The sequence below is a fragment of the Aythya ferina genome (assembly GCF_964211825.1).
Source record: "Aythya ferina genome assembly, chromosome: 25".
In the NCBI taxonomy this organism is placed as follows: domain Eukaryota; kingdom Metazoa; phylum Chordata; class Aves; order Anseriformes; family Anatidae; genus Aythya; species Aythya ferina.
Window position 1 is genome coordinate 300,773 of NC_140323.1, and position 27,860 is coordinate 328,632.

Sequence of the window (27,860 nt, forward strand, 5' to 3'; positions counted from 1 at the left end):
TATCTTTAGCAGTTCTAATAGTTTGTGCAGTGTTCATGGGAACACTTGTTTCTCTGGCCTGACGATGTGCTGTCCTCAGAGCATTCACTCTTCAGTAAAATTGCTCTGGGGCTGGGATTTGAAACTGTGCCTCTGGAGAACTGAGAAAAAGGGAGGCCAGCAATGGAAGGGTTAAGTGGAATTATCTGGGCTGCAGCTTTAAAAACATAGTATGGAGGGGATGAAACTGAATTTAGTAGGAGGTTCTTTGTCTGGAACACGCCTTGGCAGTAAACAGAGATCTGATCTCAGAGGCAATAGACTGTCAGGAGCACGGCAGGGCTGCAGCGAGCTGAGATTTCTGGAGTCTGACCCACTGGTCTGAATGCTGAGGAGGGTTTGTAGAGCTAGAGATGCGCAGGGTGTCCCTTGAGGTGCTGCCATGCCAAAGGGTGGTACTGGTGTGATTAAAAATAAGCAAACCTTCTTCTCTTAGTTTGACTTTCTTAGACAGCCAGGGGAGACAGCAGAGGATGCAGTCTGGGAGATGAGCGGCACCAAGGATGACAGCCGCTGTCAGAAGGCAGTTCACATTGTCAGCGGGCTATGCCGGAAGAAAAGCCTGCCTAGCCTGGACCTGGATGCTTGCAGGGAATTCCTCCTTCTGCCTTCAGACCAGAGCCTGAGTATCACCGAGCCAGGTACAGTACTCTGGTCCTGTGTGCTTGAGCAATGCTTGTGACTGCAAACAGCCAGAGGCAGGAGGACTATTGCAAAGGGTAGGAAATGTTTGCAAGCTCGTTGTTGGAACCTGGGGGGAAATGGTCTCAGCACACACATCTGTGTCATTATTTTCCTTTACATGTTCCTCATCTGAGCTTTTGGTGCGAGTACTACTTACCCTGTTGATGTGAGCCAGTGTAACCTGGTGGGGATAGCTGTACTGAGAAGACAGACAGGGGAAGTGCTGGTGGAGAGATGGTTAATAATATAAAGTTCTGTGAAAGTTCCACATTTTATTAAAAACCTAGGCTCCTGTCCTGTATAAAGCAAAAAGTAATAAAAAGCCTATTTAAGAAACAGATGCCAGGAACAAATTGTTGTTATCCCAGCTTAAGAAAAGCAAGGATTTGCATGGATTTTTATTTTTATTTTTATTTTTATTTTTATTTTTATTTTTATTTTTATTTTTATTTTAAAACAAATAGGGAATCTTAATGTACTTTCATGTATTTCTTTTAGTGTCCCTAAGAATCACCTGAAGGTTGTCCTCATCAGCTTGTAGAGCTAGAGAGACACACCAGCATTTCAGCAATGGACTAAGAGCAGTATAGGGCTCTAAAAGTAAAGAGGCATTTCTTTATTGGAATGTGGTTAATTTTCTGTATGCTTCTGATCACAGCTTCTTGTTCCTGAGAGGTCTGCTCCTGCCTGTAACTTAAAGACATTTGCAGAGGGAATTTACATCCCAGGGTCACACTCTGAGGAGCAAAAACCAAACAAACAAAATGCTTTTTAGCATTATTGATAACATTCTCTAAGTTGTTTGTGTATTAGATCATTTGTGCAGAGCGCTTATTCATTTATTTATTTATTTACTTTTGTAACTAGCTGACACTTATTTTAAGGTTTCTGTAGATAATAATCTACTAACCCGGCCTGGTTTCATGGCATAAGTTTTCAGAAGCTTTTCATCTCCCCACCTGAGGACACCTGTGCAGAGCCCGGGCATAGCACTGCAGCCCATCAGTTCCTGCCCAAGGCTCGTTGTGTCACCTCGCTTCAGTTCCTTCCTGCCAGTGTCTCACGCACCAGGACATGACTGGCACCAGGACACACTGACAGCTCTCTGCTTTCTCTGGGGTTCTGCCATCTGTTTGCTTGTAGCACTGCTTCTTCTACTGTTTTGCCAATATGTTAGGCCTAACACCTTCATTTCACATTCCACTCCTCCTGTAACTTGTCATCTTAAAATGTCTTTGCTTTATATCTGCTTCTTCTGGAGGCCTCTTACCTCTGCTGGTACTACAGTTGTGCTGCATCCAGTGAAGCTGTTTTCTCTATTGCAAATAACTTTCTGCATTGTTACCTTTTTTTTTTTTTTTTTAACCTTGGTCCCAAATTAATGTTTTCTTGACAGTATGCAGCAGGAATACCTGTACAGCTGTTGCTCTGCCTAGACTGATAAGACAGATAGGGGCCTGCAATTGTTTATGCAGTCTGTTAAGGATCTCATTAGTCTATTTTCAGGTCACAATCACATCATCATATCCCTTTAACAGCTCCAAACATTTGCTCTGATCTCTGGTTTAAGTACCAGCCTCTGTCCCAGTGCTCTGTGCTGGGCTCTATGCTGGGCTGACTGACTGCACTGGGTGCATTAACAGCTAGTACTGCTGTCTCTGCTCTGCATGACCGGGCCCATTTTTATGTCTAGACAGCACTGAGGACACTATTTAGGCCCAATAGGTACTAATATTTCTGAGATGCCTAGATGTAAAACTGCTCCAGCAAGGGAAACACATCTGTTTGCACTAAGCATTAACTAATGTTGTTGACTGTGGTGGTAAGATAACCTTTCCCATTAGTGTCTGTATGTGTATCTAATTATCTGCATTTGTGCTTTGTCCCTTTTCCGCTGAAGGCTTATGTTAAGCAAATTTGCTATCAGCCACCTGGACTCCTATGTTCAGATCTGGTGAGCTCTTATGCATAAAGATGTGCAAATAAAAACTGATGTTGTACAAAGATGAGCAGTGATAAGACTTTGAGATAAGGTGCTGTATCGATCCCAACAGGAAAGTCAGAGGAGGAGCAGTGCAGCACAAGTGCTGGATCCTGCTGAGGTGTTCCCAGTGTTGGACTGCACAACCATGGTAACCTGGGTGTAATGTTTTCTGGCAAAAAATTGACCCTCTCTGTCATCATTGTGTGAATTAAAGGACTTTTCCATCAGTTTGTTACCTCCTGGGTTAATCTATTAGGTGATGGATAAATCAGCTCAGGTTGGCAGCTGTCCCCATGAAGCTTGCATTGCTGGCGAGCAGGCAGATGAAAGCACTAATGCTCCCCAGTCAGGGAGACAGAGCTGCTTCTGCAAGGCTGTTTGCCATTAGACCCTGCAAGGTGATTTGCTTTTTTGATATCTTTCAAGTATTAAGAGAGAGCATTATCTTCTGGGAATGCTGTGGATTTGCAAAGAAACTAACAGAGTATCAGTAGCCTTCTTGAACTGTATCTGACTGTGGATAAGAACTGTGAATACAAAAATAATATGTAATGGTTTATGTGAGAATATGTTGAAATGTGCAACTCTGGTTTTATGTTCTGTTGAAAGCATTTTGAATTGGATCTGAAAAGTGATAGCGTGTATAAAGTAGATGCTTCCCTACTCTCTGTAGTTCAGGTTATGTAATAGCTGACTCCCCTACTTAGTCAATAACAGAAATGTAGCTGCAGTATTTCTTTAGCATGCCATATGGTATTGTATACCAACAAAGGAGCATTGCAGGCTGCTGCTGGCTAGTAACCCAGTAGCTAAGTATGTCAGAAAAATAAGGTATTTGGATGAGGAAGGTACTGGTAATGATGCATCAGTGGTATGTGAGGGTGAGTGTTTGCCTGCAGTTTGGCCAGTGGCAGTGCCAGGAATAGAACTGATCTCCTGGCTGTGAGCCCTGAGATTGAGCAAGAGGCATCATCCTTTTGTTGTGTTTATCTAAAATCTCCCCTGTAGCTCACCCCATCTGATAGCTCTCTTCCCTGCCAGTCCTCAGCTGTTGTGCAGCGATGCAGTGAGTGTGACTAGCAAGCAGGCACAAGCTGTAGGCAGCGGAGATGCCTGTGATATAGAGACAACATTTACCATTGCAGTGATGTGCCTTAAAGAAATGGATACATCGGTTCTCTGCCCTGGAGCTGCAGCAAGTCCTCTAGGTTTGCAGAGCTCACCGAGATCATTCGTGGAAAAGCCCTGTTGAAGGGTGAAGTACTTGGACAGCCCTGCGGGGGAACCCATGCTCCAGACCCCAGGGCAGTGCTGTTGGGCACGGTGGGCTACTGCACGTGGCCTGATGCCCCTGCCTGTAGGAGAGGAGCTGCTTGCTGAAGTGCAGCAGATTCCAGGGGCTTTGGGGAGCAGGGTGCCAAATCCCACTCTCCAGGGCCTGCTAGGAGCCCCTGGGGCAGCAGGCAGCACATGCACTCTGCTGACTGCTCGCATCTGGGATTGCTCCTAGGGGATGGAGCCCATGGCCTCTCCTGCAAGCAGCCCTGCTCCAGCCTGCCAGTACCCCTGGGCAGTGAGCATGGCATCACTCCTTGCCATCTCTTGCCACCATGAAGGGTGCTATGGGCTCATCTGCATGGTCAGGCTGCCACTGAATTTGGGCTGAATCACGGTACTGGTTCACTCCCAGTGTTTGCTGGAATCAGATCCTGCTCCCCACAGGTGCGTGGTGCTGGGCCTGACTGCGGACAGAGGCTGCCCACCCATGCTGGGGGTCGTGCCAGGCAGGGGGCAGCACACAGGTTGGGAGCTTGAGTCCACAGAGGGATTTAAAAACAAAATGATCATTCTGAAGTGAACATGCAGAGCTGGTGGAGCATGACTGGAGTCTGTGACTTGTGATGCTTGCTGACTTTAAAGGAGGGAGTGTGGGTGTGATGTGGAAAGGAATTTACACCAGGACCTGAGCACATCCAGCACCTTTTTTTTTAATTTTTTTTTTTTTTTAAATTTGTTTTCCCTCATTGTATCAATTTGTCAAAAGCTTCAATGTCCTGTACAATAAGTATAGGCTACACTATGTAGGTGCTGTGCAGATGTGTTGCAGTCTGTACGCAGAGTCACTGTGGGGTTGTGTGCACTGCCCCTGTTGATGTCAGCACAGCGTGTGTAGCCTCCTCAGACCCTTCCTTATGCATTGATTCTCCTCAGCAAAATGCTTTCCTAGCACAGGGTACTAGAGATGAAGCTAGAGGAAGAAAAAGGACAACTGGGGAAAATGCAAAAACAGAGGAGTCTTTAAGATAACATTTCCCAGCACACTTTGTCAGCTATCCTTCCGAGCTCTAATCCTGCAATAATTCAGTGCATATTTAGCATTTTGCCCTTTGTGTGAACTATTCTTTTTAAACTTCATGATGTAGACAGTACATCTTGTACAGCAATGAATACCCTCCTGGCACTTTACAAATACTATTAAAATGTTAAACCCACATGTACATAAATGTTCCTGCTGCAGGCAGAAAAAGGGCTGAATTTTTGTGCAATACAGGGTTTTTCATTGCAGGAATGCTGATGGCAAATGAACATTTTTATATGGAGAAATTGCTTCTGAAATATTTTTCTTGGAAAAAATTATCTCTTGATAGCATGCTTTGACTAATGGGAAAATTGATGGCATGTCCATTCACTGATGTGGGATGCCTGTGGCCACAAGCTATAAAATATGGGCAATTTTTGAATTTACTTATTGGCTGTAATAACACACTTCTCTGAATCACTGTTAAAGTGTATTTTAAGTAAATATGGTGCCATAACAGTGAACATGTTCAAAGTCACCCAGGCAAAACTAATATTAATCACTGAAGCTTATGTTTCCAGAGGCCAAGCATGCGAGTAGAAGCACCTACAGGCAAAGATCTTTCTTATCACAGAGTAATGCACTTGCAAAATTGATTTTGCTTTCCTCTGTGAGTGCCTGGTCCACCAGCAGAAATGGAAACAGCAAGAGCTGCATGCAGCAGATTTGCTCTTTAGCTCAAGTAAAACAGCTTTGTGCTCTGATCCTGAAGGTGTCAGGTTCAAACCTTGCTACCAGTGGGAGGTTTACAACTATATTAAAATAAGGTCAAAACCTGCAGCAAAAATATAGGAAAAATGATTATATAGCCAGTCTATGAATATATGTTTATGTGCAGTGTGTATATTTATGACTTTACAGCTGGCTCTGTCTATGCACTGCGATGGTCCTGATAAATAAAATGCACCTATAGAGCTGTGTGGAGTGCATGTGTTTAGGAGCTTTGTAAGTACATCTCTGCATAGCTGCAGGTTTGAATCTGCTTAATTGCTGTTGGTTGATTCATTCTTGAAGCAGTACAGGGAAGCTGATTATGTTTATAGGTTTTTTTGCGGACCTCAGAGCCTATTCCTGTGCAGCTGCAGTAGCCTCATGCATAGTCAGGGATCAGAATCTAAAACTCCATAGAAACAGGCAGCCAGATTGCTGCTGGTGTTAATTGTGTGTGTGAGCAGGCTGAGGACAGTGACCACGGATTGAGCTGAAGAACAGATATCTCTCTGGTAAGTCCACATTTCTGAAGTTACTTTATTATTTTTTTCCCCTTTTTCATAATATGGAGCCTCTTTTCCTTAGCAAAGATTTACTACAGAGGTTTCTGCCTTTGCCATTGAAACATTTTCTTTTGCTTTCAGTGTTTTCCCTGTTTCACCAAGACCAAGCATGTGCTTTTGGCTAGTTCAAATCAGGGCATATTCTTACTCTGATCTTCTCCACTGTTTTGCAGGATGATTCTTAGAAGCTGGTATTTTTATGTTTGCAGGTGTTTGTTGCTTGACATCTTTGCTTTGCTGAAGTCGTAACAGTGCAATGTGTACAGTTTGCTGCATATACCGTGTATTCACTTACATTCACATGGTTTCACATGTTCTCATTCATTGTTCAGAGGTAAAACTAGAACCACACCTGGATCTCAGTTCTGAAATAATTTTTCATTTAAGTATAGTTTCAGCTATCCTTGTTTTTCTTACCTGTTTCTTCGTCTTACTGTTCACATTTCTAGGTATGCTCATATTCTTCTTTGACCCCATGTTTCTATTTCATGTTGGTTAAGCAGCTTTTTCTAGGTTTAATATTTGTTATTTCTTATTCAGAGGTGATAATATATGTTTTTCTTCCTCTCTGTATAATGTAGAAAGGAGAAGCTTATCTGTAACAGCCCTTATTGTTTCACTTCAGTAGACTCACTAATATAACAGTCACTTATGATGGCAGTTGTTTGAGAAAGATGTGATTTGTCTCTCTGCCATGCATTGTCTTTAATTATACTTGTGCACAGCAAAATGGCATCCTAAAAGGACAGAGGAGGGATATTTGGAGAGACTGTACGTTAAATTTTCTATGGGGAAAAAAAAAAAAAAAAAGTTATCCTGAAGGGTGTCTTGTGCATTGTGAAACTGCAGGTAATAATTAAGGCCACTTATATTTTAGTTCAGTTTGTTATGCTGTAGTAGGGTAGTGTTTGACAACATCATAGAAAAATATGTAACAAAGACTAAAGGCAGGATGCCAGAAGCTCAGTTCATAGAAGCCCTTTCAAAGACACCAAAACATCATACACTTCCAGAGTATTTGGTTCCATTGGATAATAATTGCCCAGAAATTCTAGCACACTTGTATCTTTGGTGATATAAGTATTACTCTGATTTTCTATACACGTTTGTAACTGCTGCAAAGAAATGTATGTACACTTGTAACAACACAGCATTAGATAAGTACAGAAAGCACCTCTTTAAATATATTCTTTCCACACTCACTACTTTATCTCTTGGACGTCTGCATGTATTTGCTCAGAGATATCTGAGCTCGGTTCTGAATCTGCTCTCTGGTCAAAATGATCATGCTAAAAGGATTTTATGGTGCATGGCATGGAATGAGATGAGCCGTTGGAAAAGGGAAAAAGAAGCTCAGAATCCCTTTAAAAAATCTGAGGGATCAGGCAGTCCAGCCTGCATGGTGACTGCCGTGTGGTACATTTTAGGGGTTAAAGATCGCTGTCTTTGTTACAAGCTAATGGAAGCAGCAGCAGCAGCTAATGACAGGAGCAGAGCCATTCAGGGAGGAAGTTCCCTGATCATTCAGCACAGCCAAGAGTCAGCTCCTCTGCCTCTTGAACAAAGCAGTGCTGCTTCCATCATTGCTGCATTATGAGCAGGGCAGCACAGGGTCTCTGCACAGAGCAGCTGGTCCCAGGCAGGGAGGTGACTGGGGGATCCTCTTGGCTGCTCTGTGTCCTGCAGACACTGTTCCAAACAGCTCAGTGCTCTTCTGCCATGCAGACCAGGCTGTCTGTCATCTGCCAGCTGTTAGCAGTGACAAGCTGAGAGAGGGGGAAAGAGGGAAGACATAGGCTTACATGCTCATGCTGGGTCTAGATGGATTTAACTGGCAACCTGACCTCTCAGGAACATGGATCTGTGTATTTTCCAGTCTTTCCGGCACATGTGGCCAGGGGAGTTTGCATGAGTCCTGCATTTCTCCTGCTCTGAAGGGGTTTACTACAGGATGGGTCCAGGTAATTAAAGCTCTTCCAGGTGTGTTCAGGTAGTTGAGGAGTGCCTTTGCTCTGGAGGGGCTGGCGGAAGTGGCAGTGCTCACAGTGCTGAAGCAAAGCCTCCAGACAGCTTTCCAGGCTACCTTGTCCCAGGCTTAGGGTCAAGAGTGCTTTGTGCACCGTAGATCTCTGCTTCTTCTGATGCTTGGGCTGTGTCTCCCTACATGGCCCCAGGTCCTGCTGGAGGGTCTGTGTTGCACTGGCGATCAGTGTTTGCTTCCTGCTGCTCAGGATTCATGTTCTGAGGCTGCAGAGTGGGATGAAGGAGACCCTGGTTCTCTTTCTGATCACACTTTTGTTGAGATGTTTCAGGACAGGCTGGCTTTGTGTTTTTTCTTTTTTGAATCAAAATGGAGTCAGAGCACGACTGCTGCTGTGAGCCTGGGCAATGAGCACAGCTGTCCCCAGCCTCTCTGATGTTACCTCACAACAGCTGTAGCTTTGACCAAGGCTTTGAAGAGTAATTTTAATGTCCAGGGTCTTTGGTAACTTATGGGAGAGAGAGTGATAGTGAAAACCTTTTGCTTGTTTTGTTTACATCACATCTTGAAATGAAGCCATATTTCTGCATCTGAGAAGGGTCCATAAGATGGTATTTTACTGTCTGCTTAGCTTTGCTGAGCTTCAGGAGGTCTGGACAAAGATGTGCCTTGTATTGAACAGCCTCCCTGGCACTTGCATGCTCAGCTTAGGTCCTCTGTAGAGAGGTCACATCGCAGGGGGAAGATGACACTCAGGGTTGGAGATGTAACCTCAGCCCAGGGGATCACGTGTGTGTTCAGCACTACTGAGTCATTTACAGATGTTGCTACAGCATATTGTGATAAAATGTCATGGGATTAGCACACAGCTATGTACTATAATTATATGCAGTGTGGCTTATAATAGTTCATTAGATTGTCATCAGTTAGGCATAAAGCAATGACAACTGTTACTATCTCATTTATAATACCCTAGAGAACAGCTGATTAAGACACAAAACGACCAAAATCACTGGGGAATGTTTCCTTCAGTTTGGAACATTTTTTTTTTTTCTATTTTTTGTCACTTTTGATAATAGAAACGAACATTGCTGACATCTCAAAGTTCCACTTCTGGTTGCACATGCCAACAAAAGTTTGAGAAACAAGCATGCCTTTGATGCAGTCTGGAGGGAAAGTCTGAATCACTTGTGAGTAAGTAACCAGAGAATACCTTTCCTCAGCAGAAAGCAAGGAGGAGGGGAGAAGAGTGGAGGCTCGTGAAAGTTTTGCAAATTGAGCCTGTGTGGTTGAATGGTTTGACAGTCCCTTTTGCATAAAACAGTCAGACTCCTGGTGCAGCTGGGGAGAGTACACAGCACTCCTGACCCATGCTGGTTCCTCTGGAAGGGATGCTATTGAGGTCTGCAGTGACTACATAGGCTGACATTGCTGGTGAGCTCAGGTCGTACTGGACTTCATGACAGGTCACACTGTGCTCTGTCTCCAGGAGATACTTCTGGTCAAGCTTGCCCTCTGCAGGGTGTGAGAAATCCTGTGGGAGAGGAGCCTGAACAAATATCTTCTGTTTCATCTAGAATCCCTTGCAATAATCACACAAAAACTGATACTATGCTGGCATTCATGGCTGTGTCTCTCCCAGTACAGGCAATAAGAACCAAGTGGCATAATGTGGTGTAAACATATGGAAAAGCTGGAGCTGTGCCCAAACCAGGGAGGGTGCTGAGAACATTGCAGATTTGTGTCCCTGACCTTTCAGCATAAAAGCAGGGACAGAGCTTCCTTGCTTTGCTTAGCTGGTTTCATTCAGAGTTTATGGGCTTCTTGTTTCTTCGGTCTTCTGGCAGTTCCTCCAAGAAGTGCCCAGGGGTGTGACAGAAGAGGTGATTGGCTCTGCTCCTATATTGTCCCCTTGCTGATGTCCTTGCTGACATGGAGTGTGGGGGATAAGGAGCCTTGTTGCTGGGGCAGGCACTCTGACAGTCTCCAAGTGGTTTGGCTGAAGTCTCCTCTTAATGTCACTGTTCCCTTATCTCCTGGGACATCCATGCTGCAGCATCCAGATTTTCCTTTTGTTCTTGAGCAGAGTTTATTGAACATTTGTCAGCTGGTAAGAGTTACTTATCTGAAGTGATGAAAGTGCTTCAGCAGGCTTCTCTCAGCTGAAGTGTCCGTATTCTCATTATTTTGGGTATTTAGGAAGGGATGCCACTTGGAACCTGTCTGCTTTTCTTGCTATTACTGCATATTTAGGCTTTCTATTCCCTCCTCCTTATTATTATTATTTTTTTTTAAACTCCAAATTTTAAAACTGCAGACTGACTGAAATAAAACACTGTATTTTTGTATTTTTAACCAAGTCCCAAAACTGGTAAAAAAAAAAAAAGCACTGTAAATCTCTGCAAATATGGAAAACGTGGATCTGTAGAGAGTGTAGAGAGTATCTGACCACATAACATAGCCTAAAATTCATTCTGGGTTAGAGAATGACTAGAATTTTATTCCATGTGCAAATGTATTATTCAAATATTTTCTACTTAATTATAATTGGAACTGGAATTTATAAAACTGGGGGACTTGCAAGCACTGTCACTAATAAGCTGATATCTGAATTCTAGGACAACAATATAGATAACTGGTAAAGCTGCTAATGGAACAAATCTCTGCAAGAAGTTTTCTCTCTGTTCTAGTTGTTCTCCCAGATATAGAACCACATCTCCTAAAGAATTATGGTAGACCTTTATAAAAAAGAAAAAAAAAAAGGCATTGTTTAATGAAGAAAGTTTTGTCTGGACTGGAATTATGAGGTTGCTCTCTGCACTTCGACTTAGTTTTTTGAAACACTGGTTCCCTCCAAGTTTGCCTTTTGAAACAGGTTGTCTTCATACTTAACATGCAATAATGAGATATTTTGAATTTTATGATCTTATATAATTACTCTCAAAATAGCTTCTGATTCATCCTTGCCTTTGAAGCCTATAGTTTGCATTCCAATAAGCTCTTGTATGGCAGGAACCCTGTGGTAGCAGCAAATTAATTTTTAAGAAGTTTTCTCTATCTGACTGAAACTTTGGCGTAGCTAGTTAGAGCCTTCCTGTTTCTGCCTTCCTATAACCCGATAGGAAGCTGGGACATGCAGAGAAGGCAAGGAGGCTCTGTCTGGGTTCCTGTGGAGCCCATAATCGCAGGTGGAAACTGGTGAAAGCTGATAGAGCTAGACCCAGTGTCCAAGAACTGGGGAAGCACATGAACAGAATAAATGTCCTTTCAGCTGCCTGCAGGAGGACGGTTAGGTTTGCAGAGCTTCAAAGGAGGCATTTCAAAATATCTTTCAATGGTTCCTCTCATGACATCTGCAACATTCATCTCATGAGGCTTTCTGCCCCTCTGCCGGTTTGAGAGGGAAGAAATTTACTATTAAACATATAGTGAATTTTATGACGAAAATTTTCACATTAAATGACCTGAAAAGTCTTCTTGCTTTCATGTTATTTTCAATTGTGCTGTCTTTGGATTTACCCGTGATTGACTTAGAGTAACAAAACAAGATTTACGCATGGTCTGCAACAAACAGCAGCAGAAAACGCTGCTTACTTTCACTTAGCAAAGCTTTGTAAAGTGTACTCAAGGCTTGGGAATGTATATGGTGTATTAAAGATCTTCCATCCATCCTGTGAGTCTTAGCAATCAACTCTCCTGAAGAGTGCAGTAGTCTCTCAGGGGCTCTGTGGGCATTTCATAACACTGTGCTGCTTTGGAGAGACAAGAGGAATAATCAGTGAATCTTTATGTATATTGTCGAGAGACAAGGACACCCTATTTATTTTGTTCTGTATTGGTCACAGTGCCAAATATTTGTATTACTTCATGGTTCTTCCCCACATATTCTAAGGAAGTTGCACTTTCCTCAGGTGGGGCAGTGCTCTCTGTCTCTCTCTAGGGAAACCTGATAAGCAGCCAAGCTCCTGTTAGTTTCAGCAGGGTGCTAGTAGATGCAGATAGAGCAGTAGGTGACACCTGACTCTTGTTGCCGTTGCTCAGATTTGTCCCAGGATATAAACAGTTTGGAGAGCCTAAGAAAGCAACTCTCAGCATGAGATAGCGCCTGAAGGACAAGAGAAGCTCTGCTCATTCCATAATTGTTTTCTGAGCCAGTTATTTAAAATCTGCTGAGAACGCAATGAAATATTTTCCTATCGATAATGACCACACCTTTGTTCTTTGTGATCTCATTTAAGCAGGACTCCCTGCTGCAGTGCTTCACAACACATCTAGCTCCTCTGCTGTTAGGCTACCTGTGAAAAGCAAATTGATGGCAGTTAGCCTTTGAAGTGGCAGCTGTTAATGACTTCTCTAGTTCAAGAACATTTCAGGACATTCTCCTATAGCTCAAAGCTGCCTAGAGAACATAGCCAATAAATCAAGAAGAGGTGTTACCGAAATTTCAGATGACAACCAAATGTCAGTGAGTGGACCCGAAGATGTGACAATGAAGAAATCAGATAGAGCACTGGCATGTTGGACACTCTCCCAACAGAGACAATTAGTGAGCAGGTTTGCGATGACTGCCTCTCACAACTGTTTTCTGCAGACCCCAGTGCACGCTTAGCTGTAGGCTCTGTTAAAAAGAGCTGCTTGCTGCTGCAAGAACTGGAGCTGTGCTAGGTGACAGGAACAGCCTGGTCTTTATTATTTGCTCTGTCACCATTCCCACGCCTGTGGCATGCTTGCAGAGGGGATAAGGAGCTCTCTGAGAGCTACACATTGCTGCACTGCAGCTCATTTCACTCATCAAATCCATTGATTTGAAGCATTTTACAGTTCATAAGACAGCCAGTTTCCATCTCAAAATTCCCGTTACAAAGTGCTCTACTTGCTGCTTTACTCCATGGTGTCTTCTGGGTTTTGTTCTGAACTGTATTCCCGAAGGGGTTGTTCCCTTACTCTGTTGCAATTCTTGTTTTGTCTTTGGCTCTGCTTCTGTTAGATGCTGTGTAGCTGTGCTGGTTTAACATTCGGTTTCTGTTCCATCCATTCCCTGTTCCTTTGAAGCTCTGTAAAGCTTCAAAGCTGAACAGTGTTATTGAATAAACATGCCCATAGCTAGGATTTAATGTAAACCTCTTCATTTTCTCCTGCTGTTGTCCTGTGTGCCCATCTAGCCCCCCCACCCCGGCCAGTTGTCTGAGATTCACCACAGTTTTTCATGCCCAATTTCCAGGCCTCAGCTAATCAAACTTACGTTGCTCATGCTTCTCAATGGCAAGAAAATTAGATCAGCAATTGGTGGTGCCTCATGTGGTCTGATGTAGCCCCAGAGCTTCCTGTCTTCTCTAGCAATAACTCTCATACTAATCCATCATTTGAATGCATGATTTCTAACAAAGCCCTACAGAAATAGAACAATATATGCTCAAAAGCACTGTTGCAATAGAAAAATGTAGCAGAAATGGACAGAGAAGCCTGGAAATACTTCCTCACATGGTATAAGCAATGGCTGATATATTATACTGGAAAACCAGGCATGCAGTTAGCAAAAGAAAGGTTAAGGCACAACACTGTCACCCTATACCTCCAGGCTTTGTCATAGTCCTGTAGGTGCTCCTCCAGGCAGCATTTGCTGTGGCAAGAAATTGAATTCTCCAAGTCATAGTTTGGAATAGCCGAGAGCTGGGTTTTGTTTAATTGTTTTTCAGCTGAAAGAAACTTAGTGGGAAACAAACCAGTCAGAGCTCTCCCCGATGCTCAGATTTTCCATTGGCCGTTCGAAAGCTTACCAGTAAGAAACGCTTGCAGGAAATAAGTCCATTTCCTCTTGGAAAGATAAGGCTTTGTCAGTGTCTGTGCATGGCAAAGGAGCTGTGGGACCAAAACTGTGATGACAGTGTTGCCAGGACCCAATCTCAGTAGAAAGCTGAGTTCTTCTAGCATGAGCCTGGCCCCACTCTGGGCCTCAGCCCAGAATATTTATTTTTTCAGTCCCTTTGAACTTTCACTCATGGTATTCAAGCTTTGTTTAGATCCAATGGTTAGCTGGAGTGATTAATAGATGCTGGAGTGGTGAGAGAGCTACCAAAGGTATTTTGTTTCCTGTATGGGGAGTGGGTAGAAGGAAAGCTGAATTACATCTCCTAAGATATTAAATATAACTCTTCACATTAAACTCAGAGCTATCTGTGAATCTCTTTAATGATAGTGCAAGCTACTTCAGAGTAATAAAAGTCAATGTTGCCACAATTAGACCAGTATTGTCTTGCAGTTAATAGACTGTTGTAATCATGGCTTTGTCATATTATTAATCATTTTCTGTTTGGACTTTACTAATTATCCCCTTTGGTAACTCAGCTGGGGTAGTATGAAGTCATCAGCAACATAAAATTGATTAATGGTTCCACCATATTCTCTTAATTAGTTCCATTCCAAGATGAAACAAAACATGTAGTTTTTCCTGACGGGTTGCTTTCAGAGTGCACTAATATGAGGGGCAAGAGGAGGGGGCTGGACTAAGTGAGAAAGGATCCCCCTTTCTTAATTTTGCTTTTTGCTTCAAAATTTGAAATTAAAATGCTGTCTCTTCAACCTGTCATGGGTTATCTCATCTTTTATTTGAAAGACATAAGGAATCCAGTAAAAAGTAGTGACCTCAGAAGTTTTGTAGTTTTGAGTCATCTCATGGACTTTGTTTGAAAGCTCAGTAGCAAGGTTTTCAGATATTACAGAGAGAGTAAAACACAGAACAAGAAGTCAAGGTAAAAGAGAAGTGAAATCATTCTGTGGTAAAGTTTAAAGGCTTCAGCATAGGAGAGGGACAGTCTTGGGCCACACAGCTCCTGAGCATCACCTAGCCAACCTCTCACATCCCTCACCCCTTTCTCCATACACACCTGCTCCTGCTGAAAGAAAATAAAAGTGCACTGTTGGTTTTGTAACAAGTTGGTCTAAGCTGTTTTGTACTGTCTCTGAAGACTTTGATTCATTGCTTTCCTTATGCCAGGCTGCAGATGTGGGAGACCAGAGTCTCAATTGACTCAGTTTTCATGTTTAACCGTACCTTCCACTGCATGAGTGGTGATAAATGATCATTTAGCATTAGCCTCCCAGGTATTGTTTTCTTTCTCCTGTAAGAGAAACCATTCTCCCGACTCAACAAAGGAAAGCTGAGAAAAGTAAGTTATCAGTGTCGGCCTTTCTGTGGATGTGCTTGCATATGTCCTGGCAGCAAATGGCTTACTGGTTTAGAAAGCTCTATTTCTGTATAAAAAATGCCATTTAACACAGATGGGATGTGCTCTTCAGCAGCAGCCTTTTCTAATCATATCCTTCAATTCAGCATTGAACTGTTCTGATGGGGAATTTGTGGCACAATTAATGCACCACTTGCTCTTGCCCAAAAGGATCCTTTTCCAAGATATTCTGGTATGGAAAAACTTGATGAAGGTCTCTGCTTTATGGTGAAGGTCCAGGACTGCTGGTTAATGATCACTTCTGGGGCACTGCTGTAAGATGCAATAGTACTTTGTCTCTGTAGGGATTCAGTCAAATTCTCAGTTCTTCTCAAAGTCCAGGTACACACAGAAATATACAGGGTCACAAATTCACAATTTCGCTTTTGCTTTATGTACCATGCTAAACCACTACCTCAAGAAGACCTTTGTGAGTGAGACAACTCCTGAAGGAGTTGTTTGTGTGTCACCGGGTAAGTAATAACTCAGTGTCTTCTGTGTGTAGAAAATTCTGTGTGATTCTGTGTGATTCTCCTAAGCATATCAGCTCCTGCAGGCAAATGTTCATGTCCATGTCTTTCCTGCTGTTTGTTCCTCCTCCCCGCCTCGTTGGTCATATGAGAGCTATGTCACTAATGCTTTGTAGCAGGACCTGAAAAAAGCCAAAAGCAGCTTCCAAATGAAGGTTCCTCTGGAAAGTGGCTCCTGCTCCCAGTGGGGGACCAAGACTGGAAAATAGCCATGTTAATTTGTACTTGTCACTGCCTCCTTTTAAAGTTTGTCTTTTCAGTTACGAGTTGTAATAAAATCCGTTTTTCAACATGGCAATTTCTCCCATGTCTCTCTCAAGGATCTGGGTTAAAATGAAGTAACAGCAGCCAAGTTAGGTAAAAACACAGGGAGGAATGGCTAAAGCCATGTTGCAGTTGTACAGTCCTGCTTACCTGATAACAAACCAACAAATAATTTACTGTTTTTGTTTTGTTTTAGAGGAGAATAGAATGGAAATATAGTTCTTCTTGTATTTTTCTTTAGATGGGACATTTCTCAGCAGCAACAAATTTCATCTGCCCCTTGCAGAGCATGGCAATGCAGCCAGCCTGGGGGAGGCTTCTGTGTGGAAAAGTAAGGGCTGAACAATTCCTGTGCTGCTCTGTGTTAAACAAAGCCCTTTCTCATTGTTGCCAAATCCAGATACATCCCTCTGTATCATCTGCTCGGGTAACCTCGTCTCTGAAAGTTGCATGCAGTGGGATAATATAAATAAACAAGCTAGTCTTTGGACTGAAATGTCCTTTTGGTCTTTGGAGAAGTCTTTGGGAAAAACAGGCCTTACCTCCGCTTGATGCAGGAATATCCAAGCAACCTCAGGCCCTAAGGCATTTTCTGTTAGATATGGTATTGTCTTCTTTTACAGTTGTAAAAATTGTAATATTGTAATTAGTAATAATTGTAAATTAGAGGACATCTAAGGCATAACATTTTGAATACTGGGTATTTTTTAAAGTAACTGATATTTTCACATTCACAAGAGAAAGCTCATTAACTCAATTAAGGTCAATTCTGTCCAACTCACATGTAAGTCTAATAAGTCAGGAAAAGGTCTTGGGGAAATTCAGTGTCATCTTCAGACAAACCAATATTCTTCCCAGGCAGATGCTTAAAAAATGTCCGTAAAATCTCGATTCCTTCCACTTGTATTTTATATGAGCTGTCAGAGTAGGAGGTCATGCATAAAAACATCTGTGAATCCTGTCAAATACATTATGAATGCCAGTTCAGCAGGAAGTGACATGGACTAAGATGTTTCTCAAGCTGGCAACAGGTTTTTCAGAAGGGATAAGTGATTATTTTGGATGTTTTCCATTAATGAGTTTCGAGATTCATGCATACTATATAACTCCTTGGAATGGACATAAGTATCTTTAGAGGAACTTTTCTGCCACATAACTTCCAGCAGTAATAGATTCTGCATTGCCACTATTTCCTTTGTAACAGTAAATTTCCTTGCACAGTAAATTTAAATAACTGGGAAGAATGCATATCCAAGTGAGGGCTTATGTTACTGGTTATTACTTGCTGACAACGCAGTTAGTAAAAGTAAAATCTGCAAAGCAGCTTGGTCCTGAAAACACTCCTACTGGGCTGTTAGATATTTTTAAAACTATTTCTGTGAAAGTCTTAGAATATTCACTGAGCAAGTCTTTGAAGCTGAGCTGTGTGCCAATGACAGTCCCCAGTTTCACCTGTGTCCTTACAGGCTAGTAGAGATACCTATGATACATTTTCTAAAGCTGATGTCATTTTTAGCAGCAGTTGCCATGTATTAGTTCTCTCTTTAAAACTCATTTTTGTGACTAATCATAAGAATAATTTTAAGAATTATAAAGATGCTTTCTGGGGAAAGACTTTCAGATAGCTCTTTGTCACCAAGGATAATTGCATGTATATGGATATCACCAAGCCTGCTGGAGTTCAAGGAGTGTTTGGACAACACTCTCAGACACAAGGTTTGATTTTTATGGGTTCTGTGTAGAGTCAGGAGTTGAATCCCTGTGGGTCCCTTCCAACCCAGGATATTCTATGGTTCCGTGATTCCGTCTGTGCTCAGGCTATGCACTTCTTACAAGGATTTGAAGGAACGGCACTTAGAAATTATTGAATTTCTAAAAGATGCTTGCAGAGGAAAGAGTTGGAACAGGAAGAACAGATGTAATTGCAAAAAGTCCAGATTCTTGATTTTTATTATGAAACTGTTTGACACTGAACAACCTGGGCACAATTCCAAGACTTAACCCCAAACATAGAAAGTGGTACCTTTGTGCTCATTGCTTTTAGCCAAATCTCTAAGGAAGCTTCACTGCTGACTTATACAATCCTATTTATTATTGAATAGCAGTATGTATTTTTATCCTGGAGTTATAGCAGAAAATAAATGGTGCAATCTGACCTGTACAGGAGGCTGTTGAGGAAGAGGAAAAGCTGCTTGCAAAAACTTCTGGACAGCATTCATTCTTTCCATCTGTACCTGCTGGTAGCTTCCATCACTTCCTTTCAACACAAAGAAACTGAGGACAGTTGGAAAGATTTGCCTCAAGCTCTTAGTGAATTTGCAAAGCTAGGTAATTTTGTGGAAAAATAGTGCATCTATCTCTTCTGGTATATCAGAAACAACACATGGTTTCCAGGTGTTTGGTAGAACTGCCTTGTACCAGTGCAGATGTCGCACTTTGTGTACCTGACACTTCCTTGAGATTTCACTTACAGTGATTGATGGAAAAATCCTAACAGTAACTGTTGTGTTCCCAGATAGCACATTAGCAAAGTTTGATGATAAAAATGGGTTCCTTAAACAGTTTGCTTCTATGGTTCAACAACCGTTGTTTTGTTTTGTTTTTAATCATTTTTAAATTCAGCTCTTTTGTCAAGATAAAAAATTAATCTTTCCTCATATTTTATAGATTTTCTCAGCCTTAAACATTAATTGTGTAATTATGGTTGCATGAAACTAAAATATATGATCAAAGGAAACAGAAGGTCTGCTCATGACTTCTAGTTAAGGTAGAGCATATTTCAGAAATGACTTTTATAGTAGATATGATGAAGCACAGATGTGAGTTTCCCAGATTATCTGCTAAAAGCTAAGCTGCTGGCAAGGATGAAGTTTGAGAGAGATTGTTTTAAATACAGTTATTGAGAGAGTCAAGTCTTAGAGCACAAGGAAGGGAGAATCTGCTTGCTTTAAGTGCTTTTAGACAAAACCCAAATAGGGGCTGTCAGTCATGGACAAAACAGAAACACTCGGCTTGTGGCCATGCACTAGGACTTGGCCAGCTCTGACACAGGCTGGGGCCCTGTTTCCTGTGTCTTCTCCCCTCTGTCTCCTGCCAACGGCTGTGGGCTCCCCCCTCACGGCAAAGCACTGCCCACCCAGCCACCGCTCCACTCAGCTCACCCGCACACGGGGCGAGCTGCGGGGAGCAGGGGGCCCTGCACAGAGTGGGTGTCAGCAGCCACAGCCTGCCACTCACGGCGGTTTCGCTCTTTAGCAGTAGCACCCCTCTGTTCCTTCCCTCAGTTAATTTTACGGGCCCCTTGCTGTATGTGCTAAGAATAATTTTAGCTAAGACTATGGATACAGTTCACAAATAAATGCAGCTCTGGGTGTGTTTCTCTGGTCTGTGGGTAGTGAATTAAGTAGGTGCTATTTCACATGTCATAGAAAAACATTTATGGTCCAAGTGTATACATAAACAAAAGCCAGCAGGAGGTAATGGTCATGATGTATAAAATTCTGGAGTGTTTGATATTATTTTGCCTGCCTGTATGTCCTGACTTGCACTTACATAAACGAGGAGCATAGCTTTACTGGTCACTGCAAGTAGCACAGCAAAGAATTTTCCTTGAATTCAAACCAGTCTGTGATTGAATTTTCCATAGTCCTGACACTGCAGACATAATTGCAGTACAAAATTTGTCTTCTTCTCCAGGAGATGGTATTTTTAGGTATTTCAAACTCTTGGAATTATGGTTTGAGCAGGGATTTGGGAATTAAAACATGGTAAGAAAGGAATTAAAAATAGCTAATATTTTCTCTCTTTGAATTGCTGTGAATCATTTCACAGCCAAGATCTGATATATATAAGGATTTCCTAATTCTTCTCCTGTAGGTATGGAAGCTCTTTCCACTCCAGAAAAGACTGAAATACTGAAATACTTATTGTAGGAGATAAAATGACTCAGAAAGTCAGAGAACATTCATAGATTCTGTGCTATTCAGAATAAGGAAGCATGTGTATTACTTTCTGTACAGTGTTCTTCTATATTTGGTTTCACTGCATCAGCAGCTTGTGTTTTTTATTTATTTATTTTTATTTACTTTTTATTCTCTTTGGGCACAGCTGGGGAAGAAGCTAGTGTTACTAGTACAACAAAAATCTGCTTCCAGGATCATGTTTTTGTTTTTGTTTTTAATGCAGTGTCTGAACACCTGTGTTATGAAGCAAAAAGGCATTTTCTGCCAAGATGGCACTGGAACTTGCTTTTCTATCATTCAGTTCTGCAATTCTGCTCAGACTGAGGCTTAGTCATTTGCCAATGCCACAAGAGAAACCCAGGATGGTATTTTATAGCCAAGCTAAGCATCACAGTATAAAAATTCCTAACTCTGGTCATCTGGAGATGCCCTTTTCTCCCCAGATGTGTTTGAGGCACGCAGTGGTCCTGGGATGCACACTTTGATTTGACTCTCACTTGCAGACCTGCTAAAAACTCTCCATTAGGCATGATATATGTGGCTTTAGAGCAGTTCTTCGCTTTACTTATGGCTTTCTCACCATCTTTCTTTTCCTTTCTTTTCTTCTTTCCCATTCCTCCCCTCTCCCTGTCACTGTTGCCTTCTCTCCCTCTGTAGAGCTCTCCGTCAGCCTCCTCGCGGTGATAGTTGTTGTATGTGGACTGGCCCTGGTGGCAGTTTTTCTGTTTCTCTTTTGGAAGCTGTGCTGGGTTCCCTGGAGGAATAAGGCCATTTCCTCTAACCTGGCCGTCTTGCAGAGTGAGGCAGTCTGTAATAAGGAGAACATGGCAGACAAGCTGAAGGACACGGGTACCATAAGTTTCCTGGAGGCAGCTGTGAAGATCAGCCACACTTCACCAGACATCCCCGCAGAGGTCCAGATGTCCATGAAGGACCACATCATGCGGCGTACACGGATCCAGAGGCAAACAACTGAGCCTGCATCTTCTACCAGGTGCGTGGGCGCAGCGCTCTGCGGGAGGTGCTGTGCCTAGGTGAAGCTGGCTGTGGGGGGGGGGAGAATGTTGAATTGATCCTAATGTTCAGATGTCTTCAGGGAGGCCAAAAAAACATGCCCACCCACATGCTGGATTACTTTCTAAAGATTCAGCATGAACCAATCAATGTATTAAGGCTAGTTTACTGTGGGCTGTTTAAATAAATAAATAAATAAATAAAGTTTTCAAACCCTATTACCGTGACTTGACCTCATTGTGTCAAGCTGTCAGTATGCTTTGGCCACTTTAATTTTATTACAACATGAACAGCAGACTGGAGTATCAATGATGCTATGTAGTCAGACAGACTCAGACCTTTTTGCTCTCTCTTTGTGGCTCATTGCAGAAACAATTAGATAAGCAGAATCAATGTATTGCTCACTGTCAAAGCTTAGCATGAGCTGTATTCAGTGCTGGTGATCAATGTGCATCTCTGTCAGACAGGGACAGAGATTAAAGCATCATGTTTGTTAAATTTAGGATAAGACTGTGTGAACCTTGGGACACCTCTGCAAAAACACTGAGAAATACGGTACCTCTTCCTTGACACAGAAGGCCGTGAATCTAGGACAGGAAACAGTGATTGCCTGGCTGTGTCCCAACACTTCTGCTTGCTTTGTTGGCCATGACTATGATGTGTAAGAGAGTACATATAACTGTGAAGACAACCATAGCTCAGAAAAATTGTCTGCAGTACAATAAAATACCTTTTTATTTAAATAGCACTACTTTTTGAACTGCTGATTGTCTCTCTGTCATGCACATGCTCATTCTGGTTTTTGTTTGTTTGTTTGTTTGTTTGTTTGTTTTTTGTTTTGGTTTGGTTTGGTTTGGTTTTTTTGCACCTTTCCAATTTGGGAGGAGAAAAAAAAAACACAACAACTTAGTTTGTCTGAATCATGACAAATGAAGCAGGACTTGTTTGTACATCAGAAGGTGTCAAACCCACTGTCTCACACAACTGAGCCTGGCATGAACTACAGGAGACAACCAGACCCAAGGATATTGGGGAACATCCTTGTGCAGTCTGGACTCTGACTCAGCCCAGCCCAGAATGCCTTTGAGGAACCTGCCAAAAAGGAGTGGGGTCTCTGAGCACCACATATCACCAAAAGCTAATTCTCTGGCTCTACAAGTTATTAGTATGGTTAAATAACTCCATAGATTTCTTGTAAACACCAGATAATCTGAAATATTTTAAAGTCCACATAAAGCATTTCTGCTTCACTTAGATAAAGCTTTGCTTGTGTAAAGTTTTACTTGTGCTGAAGGGGAGCTCAAGGCAAGAGACAACTTCCAGATGAGGCTGCGCATTTCTGTCTGTCAAGAGTTATCTATCATTTTTGGAGGAGAGTCTGTTAGCAAAGTTTGAAAGCAGCAACACCCAGAACAAAACCTAACTTTTTGAGCTGGTAGTGTTTTTCTCACTTTAAAAGACCTACTTTTTGTTGTTGTTTGTTTGTTTTCTTGAGAGAAACTTAGTGCCAGTGTCTTGGAATTTTAAGGACTGATGGGGAGAAAAAGTCCCCACACTGGGTTGTCTGTAGCTTGGTTAAGGAGTTGTTTGGTCTCTTATATTTAGCTGTGGGCTGTTACTTGTGTAACAAGTGAAAAACTGCAGCTTGCAGCAAATACTGTGACAGGAAATTTGCTGGACTAGTTCCTCTGACCACTGGAAGTTGTCATTCAGTGTTCATTCTCCATAGCAGAGGTCAAAATCACCTCTCATTCACCTGTACTCATTCTTGTGCTCTCCCTGCTTTCCTACTTTTAGTAGTTCAGGAGAAAAGGAAAGGAAAGTCGTTGGAAAAACATGCAGCTGTCCTCTCTTCCTTCTGCAGGCACATCTCCTTCAAAAGGCACCTTCCTCGGCAAATGCATGTATCCAGCATGGACTATGGCATGGACCCACCTGCTGTCGCTGAGCAGCCAACCAGCATAGGCCGCATTAAGCCTGAACTCTATAAGCAAAAATCTGTTGACTCTGAGGACCCCAAAAAAGAGGCAGCAAAAACCTGTGGAAAAATTAACTTCACACTCAAGTACGACTATGAGAATGAGACACTGACTGTCCGAATTCTCAGGGCTTTTGATTTGCCAGCCAAAGATTTCTGTGGCAGCTCAGATCCCTATGTGAAGATCTACCTCCTGCCTGACAGAAAGCGCAAGTTCCAGACACGAGTCCACAGGAAGACTCTGAACCCCACCTTTGATGAGTCCTTCCACTTCCCTGTGCCCCATGAGGAGCTGGCAAGCAGGAAGCTCCACCTGAGTGTCTTTGACTTTGACAGGTTCTCCAGACATGACATGATAGGAGAAGTTATCTTGGAGAACCTGTTTGAGGCCTCAGACCTCTCCCGGGAGACTTCCATCTGGAAGGACATTCAGTATGCGACAGCGGTGAGTATCTGTTATGGGGGTGGTCCCTGCCCAGGCAGCGCTGCAGGGTGGGATGGGTTGGCCTGCTTCTTTTGGCTGAACTGCCTGAAGTGGTAAGTCCTGTGCAGCTGCCAGCTGACGGGTGTTTTGCAGATGATACCGTTAGCCCTGGGAACCTACAGCAATCGCATACAGGGGTGGAAAAGAATTTTGTATGTAGAAGCTTGCCAGCATTACCAGATTCCTGGTTTGCTGGAATTTCATCCCCTTGATAGTGACTTGATGTTATCTCACCTACGCTGAGTCTCATTGACACCAGGTTTGATAAAAGCTGGAATGAGGGGTTAAGTTCCCTGTTTGGCATCTGTTTGTCATGTGAAGGGTCTTGGGGTCTGGATGTCTGCCATATGCACAGGATAAAGAGCAAGAAATAGTTCTGCAGGGGCACTACTGACCTGTCAGCTGTACAGGGCTTCACTATACTGAGAACATGATTATGTGTTACTGGAACTTATGTCAGAGCTTGATGAGGGTCTTTTAGCAGTTCTGTTGAATTCTCTCTGAAAGAGAAACCAAACATCAGAGAAGGAAATGTTCTAGACACTTCCTGTGCTGCAGACTCAGGTTAGAACTGGCAGGAGAAACCACCTTCTCACCTTGGTCTCAGTGCACAAGCAATGACATTAACCTCTGCATAATAGCTACTTGTACACTATCCTCCCAGGATGACTTTGCTGCTTCTGAAGGCAATGATTGACCTGCTTTGCAGTTGGACACCAAGTCAGTCATCGTCTTCATGTTGTTATTTCTCAGACTGGAATGTGAGATGTCCTCATCCATGTGCCTGAAAGCATGGGTCCTGTCGAATCTTTGCTAGTGACTGGCATGGCCACATGACTTGCAAAATCTGCACCTTTTTTCTCTGTCCCACAGTCCTCACCAGTTGTACCATGTGGCCACTGCTGTTAGTAGTGCTTGTTCTTTCTTTGCTGGGTGTTCATAACCTTGGCTTGGATCCTTTGTTAAAGAGCTGAAAGTCTGACATGTATGCACAGCCCTGTCCTGAGCTCTGGTGCCATGGCCAAGACTCGCAGTGCTGGGGAGTGCTGGGTGTGAGCAGGGTGCAGGCCCGGTGTGCCCCTAGGGTGAGGTGTCTGCCTCTGCCTGCAACCAGCTTCTAAAGGTTTCTTGAAGGCTACAAAAGGAAGAGACCTGTGGCAAGGAGTGAAACTGGGATGGAAAACACTTGGTTTCACTAGAGGAAAAACATGTAAAATATAGAATATGGAGCTTTAGGAGAAGGTTATGCAATTTTTGACCTGTGTATGTTCTGTCTTTTTCTGGGATTGTTCAGTAAGAAATAGCCGATGCTATTGGTCAAGCTGACCAAGAGAAATAATGCTATGGGGAAAAAAGCTACAAAAACCAGGTGGAGAGACACCAACAGAAGGGCTGTTGAGGGAAGAGCCTCCAAATAAGATGTATTGTATGTGAGAAGAGCAGAGCCAATACCACACCCAAGAAGCAATGTGCAGCAGTTTTGCAAAGCTTCTACAGAAACATCAGGTGTTGTTTTTGGCTCTGTCCCCTCATTCTCTCTGTGCCATTCTTTAGGAATGAATGTGCCAATATTGGTACATCTCAGCCAGTTGTAACACACTCAAGGACGTTTCTGTTTAATCAAAAATGAGAAGGGTAAATACAGTTTTTATAATATCTAAGGAAAGCTTTGGGTAGCTAATAATATATTAGATCAATCTTGAGGGTAAGAAGATAGGAACACACTTAAACTGTTCAAATAGCTAGCACTCAACTATTTAATTAATGATTGTACAGCTTGTGAATCAGTGAAACATTTTTGGTTTCAATTCTGCAAAGGTTATTGATTCAGAGCTTCCATTATTTCCTAAGAGCTGCTGATATGAATTTTGGAAATGTCCCAATATCTATAATCTGCTATAAAATAATGTACACACAGGACACGTTTTACTTGGCTGTATTTATGGTCACAAAGAAAAATCTCTTGACCTGATACAGTGAGGTCAAAGAACAATTTACGTTAGTTTTTTATTCTGAATAGATCTCTCAGCGCAAGGAGAGGAATAGAAGGTTATGTGATGCCCATAGGGTGTTCTCAAGATATAATATGGACCTCTTCTGGCAACTGTGTCCCTCCCTAGCTGCTCCCAAGCCAACACAAACCAAATAACATATGAAAGAGTAGACCCAACCCAGTGTGTTGTCTGAATGCATAATTGTTGCATTGTAGAGCAGCCAGCACAGCCGGCACACAGAGTAAGATGCAGATGCTCTTTTCTTCGGTAACAGAATAATCATTTCTAACTATAGTTTCACAATATTTATTTTATTTTTTTTTCTACTATCAATAACGTCTGTATCTAAGACTGGTAGATGCAGTGTCTAATTGGAGCCAGGGGCACTTCAGTGCAGAGATGAAATCACTATCTTCAAGCTCAGTTTTGATGCACTAGCAATGTTTTCAATGCAGATTCCAGACACTCATTACTGAGTGCCTCCTCAGTGCTGTTATTTATTCAGGTTCTTTGTTATGCAATGCAATTCATCTCATAAGAGGAAGAATACCTATCAAGGTAACAAGAAGTGCTATGTTTTAAAAAACAAATGGTAATTTCGGGAACAAATTTTCTGAGTGGTCATTTTAAGACACTAAATGAATAAAGCTCAATAAAATACTGAGCTCCCTGCTCTCTGAAAATTGGCTGCACTGAAGAGCTTGTATCCATTTGCAGGCAGCCCCATGACACTGACAGTGACACCAACACCGACACCACTGACACTGACTCCTCTGTGTGCGCAGCCCCGGTCCATTGTGGCCAATGCCGGGCTCATCCAAGGGCCATGGAGAGGAGTCCTCAGGCATGGGACGGCCTGAGATGTGGGTTGGGCAGTAAGGGCAAGGGGCAGCTCAGCTCATGGGATGCAAAGGACACCAGAGGACAGCTGAAGTAAACGTGACAGCCACTTCACAGCACTTAGTGACAGCGTTTAAACATGCTCTGCCTCAAAGGCAGCTGTCCGGCTTAGAGCACACACAGTCTTCAAGCTGCCTGCCTGAGCTCATGAATAGAATTAGCTGGAATTTGGTCAAGAATAAGAAGATGCAATGGTTCTAAAAGCTGTATAGTATGTGCTGAAAAACATCCTGATACCTTAATAAGGTACTAGAGGAATAATAACTCTGTATCTGTTTTCATATATTTCATTACTGATCACAGACAATGAGATTGTGACTCAGATAATTTTGTTGTATCAAAAAGAACGCTGTTTAGGATGCCATTGTTTCTGTTTGTTTGTTTGTTTGTTTTGAGGCAAGCAAGAGATCAGAGCAGGAACTCTGAGTGGATAAGAGTATTAAATTCATATTTACCAGCAAGCTGTAACCTTCTGGGATGTTTGTTTAGATACTTACAAGTCTAGTCATACATTTCTCTGTACAGAAAACATTTGGGTGCCACTTATTTCTTTTGTACACTCTATGCTTGAGAAGATTTTCAATTTCTTTGAAAGCCAAGTGAAGTCTCTGTCAAGAATCAAAACTTTTATATATCACTCATTAGTATTCTGAATGTCTAAGTGGAATAAATATCTGATCTTTGCCTCACCAGAGAATGAGAAGGAAATAATTTGGCAAAAATCTCATCCATCAATAAGATCTATTCTCCCAATACTTAGCAAAACTGAAAGTGCCCAATGCATTTACTTATCTTTGCAGTTCCATCTCTCTCTACTACTCACAGCTACAATTTATTTTCATCATATCCTTATATCATATTGAAATGATGCTCTGCTTCCAGAAATAAATAGGTGGTTTGCTCTACAGGTGTGGGATATCTATATACAAAATAAAATACTTTTAAAAACCATTTTTGGAAGGTATTTGGAAATCTTTCTGTTTACTTCAGATGCTAATGCGTTCCAGTTGCTTAAATAATACCAGTACTGTTTATAATCTTACTTTTTGGTTTACTTTTTTCCCAAATTGTCATGAGTAAGGCAATGATAGAAAGGGCTTTTAGGAGATGTAATAGAGAAGGTTGCATATACAAGAGGTGCTAAGGGCTATGTGTGCTATGTGTAGAAGTTGTCTCACAAAGCACCGAAA

The 27,860-nt window shown here is 42.3% G+C and overlaps 1 protein-coding gene across 1 annotated transcript in view; it reads left to right on the forward strand.

The window, feature by feature from the left end:
• The first annotated feature begins 287 nt into the window (after positions 1-287).
• The window catches only part of SYT6 (synaptotagmin 6), a 37,540-nt gene continuing 9,967 nt past the window's right edge, over positions 288-27,860 (forward strand). The window contains exons 1-3 of the mRNA XM_084497482.1: positions 288-680; positions 20,958-21,294; positions 23,179-23,737. Of these exons, the coding sequence (XP_084353608.1) occupies positions 527-680; positions 20,958-21,294; positions 23,179-23,737 (1,050 nt within the window). The 5' untranslated portion in view covers positions 288-526. The remainder of the gene's footprint in view (positions 681-20,957; positions 21,295-23,178; positions 23,738-27,860) is intronic.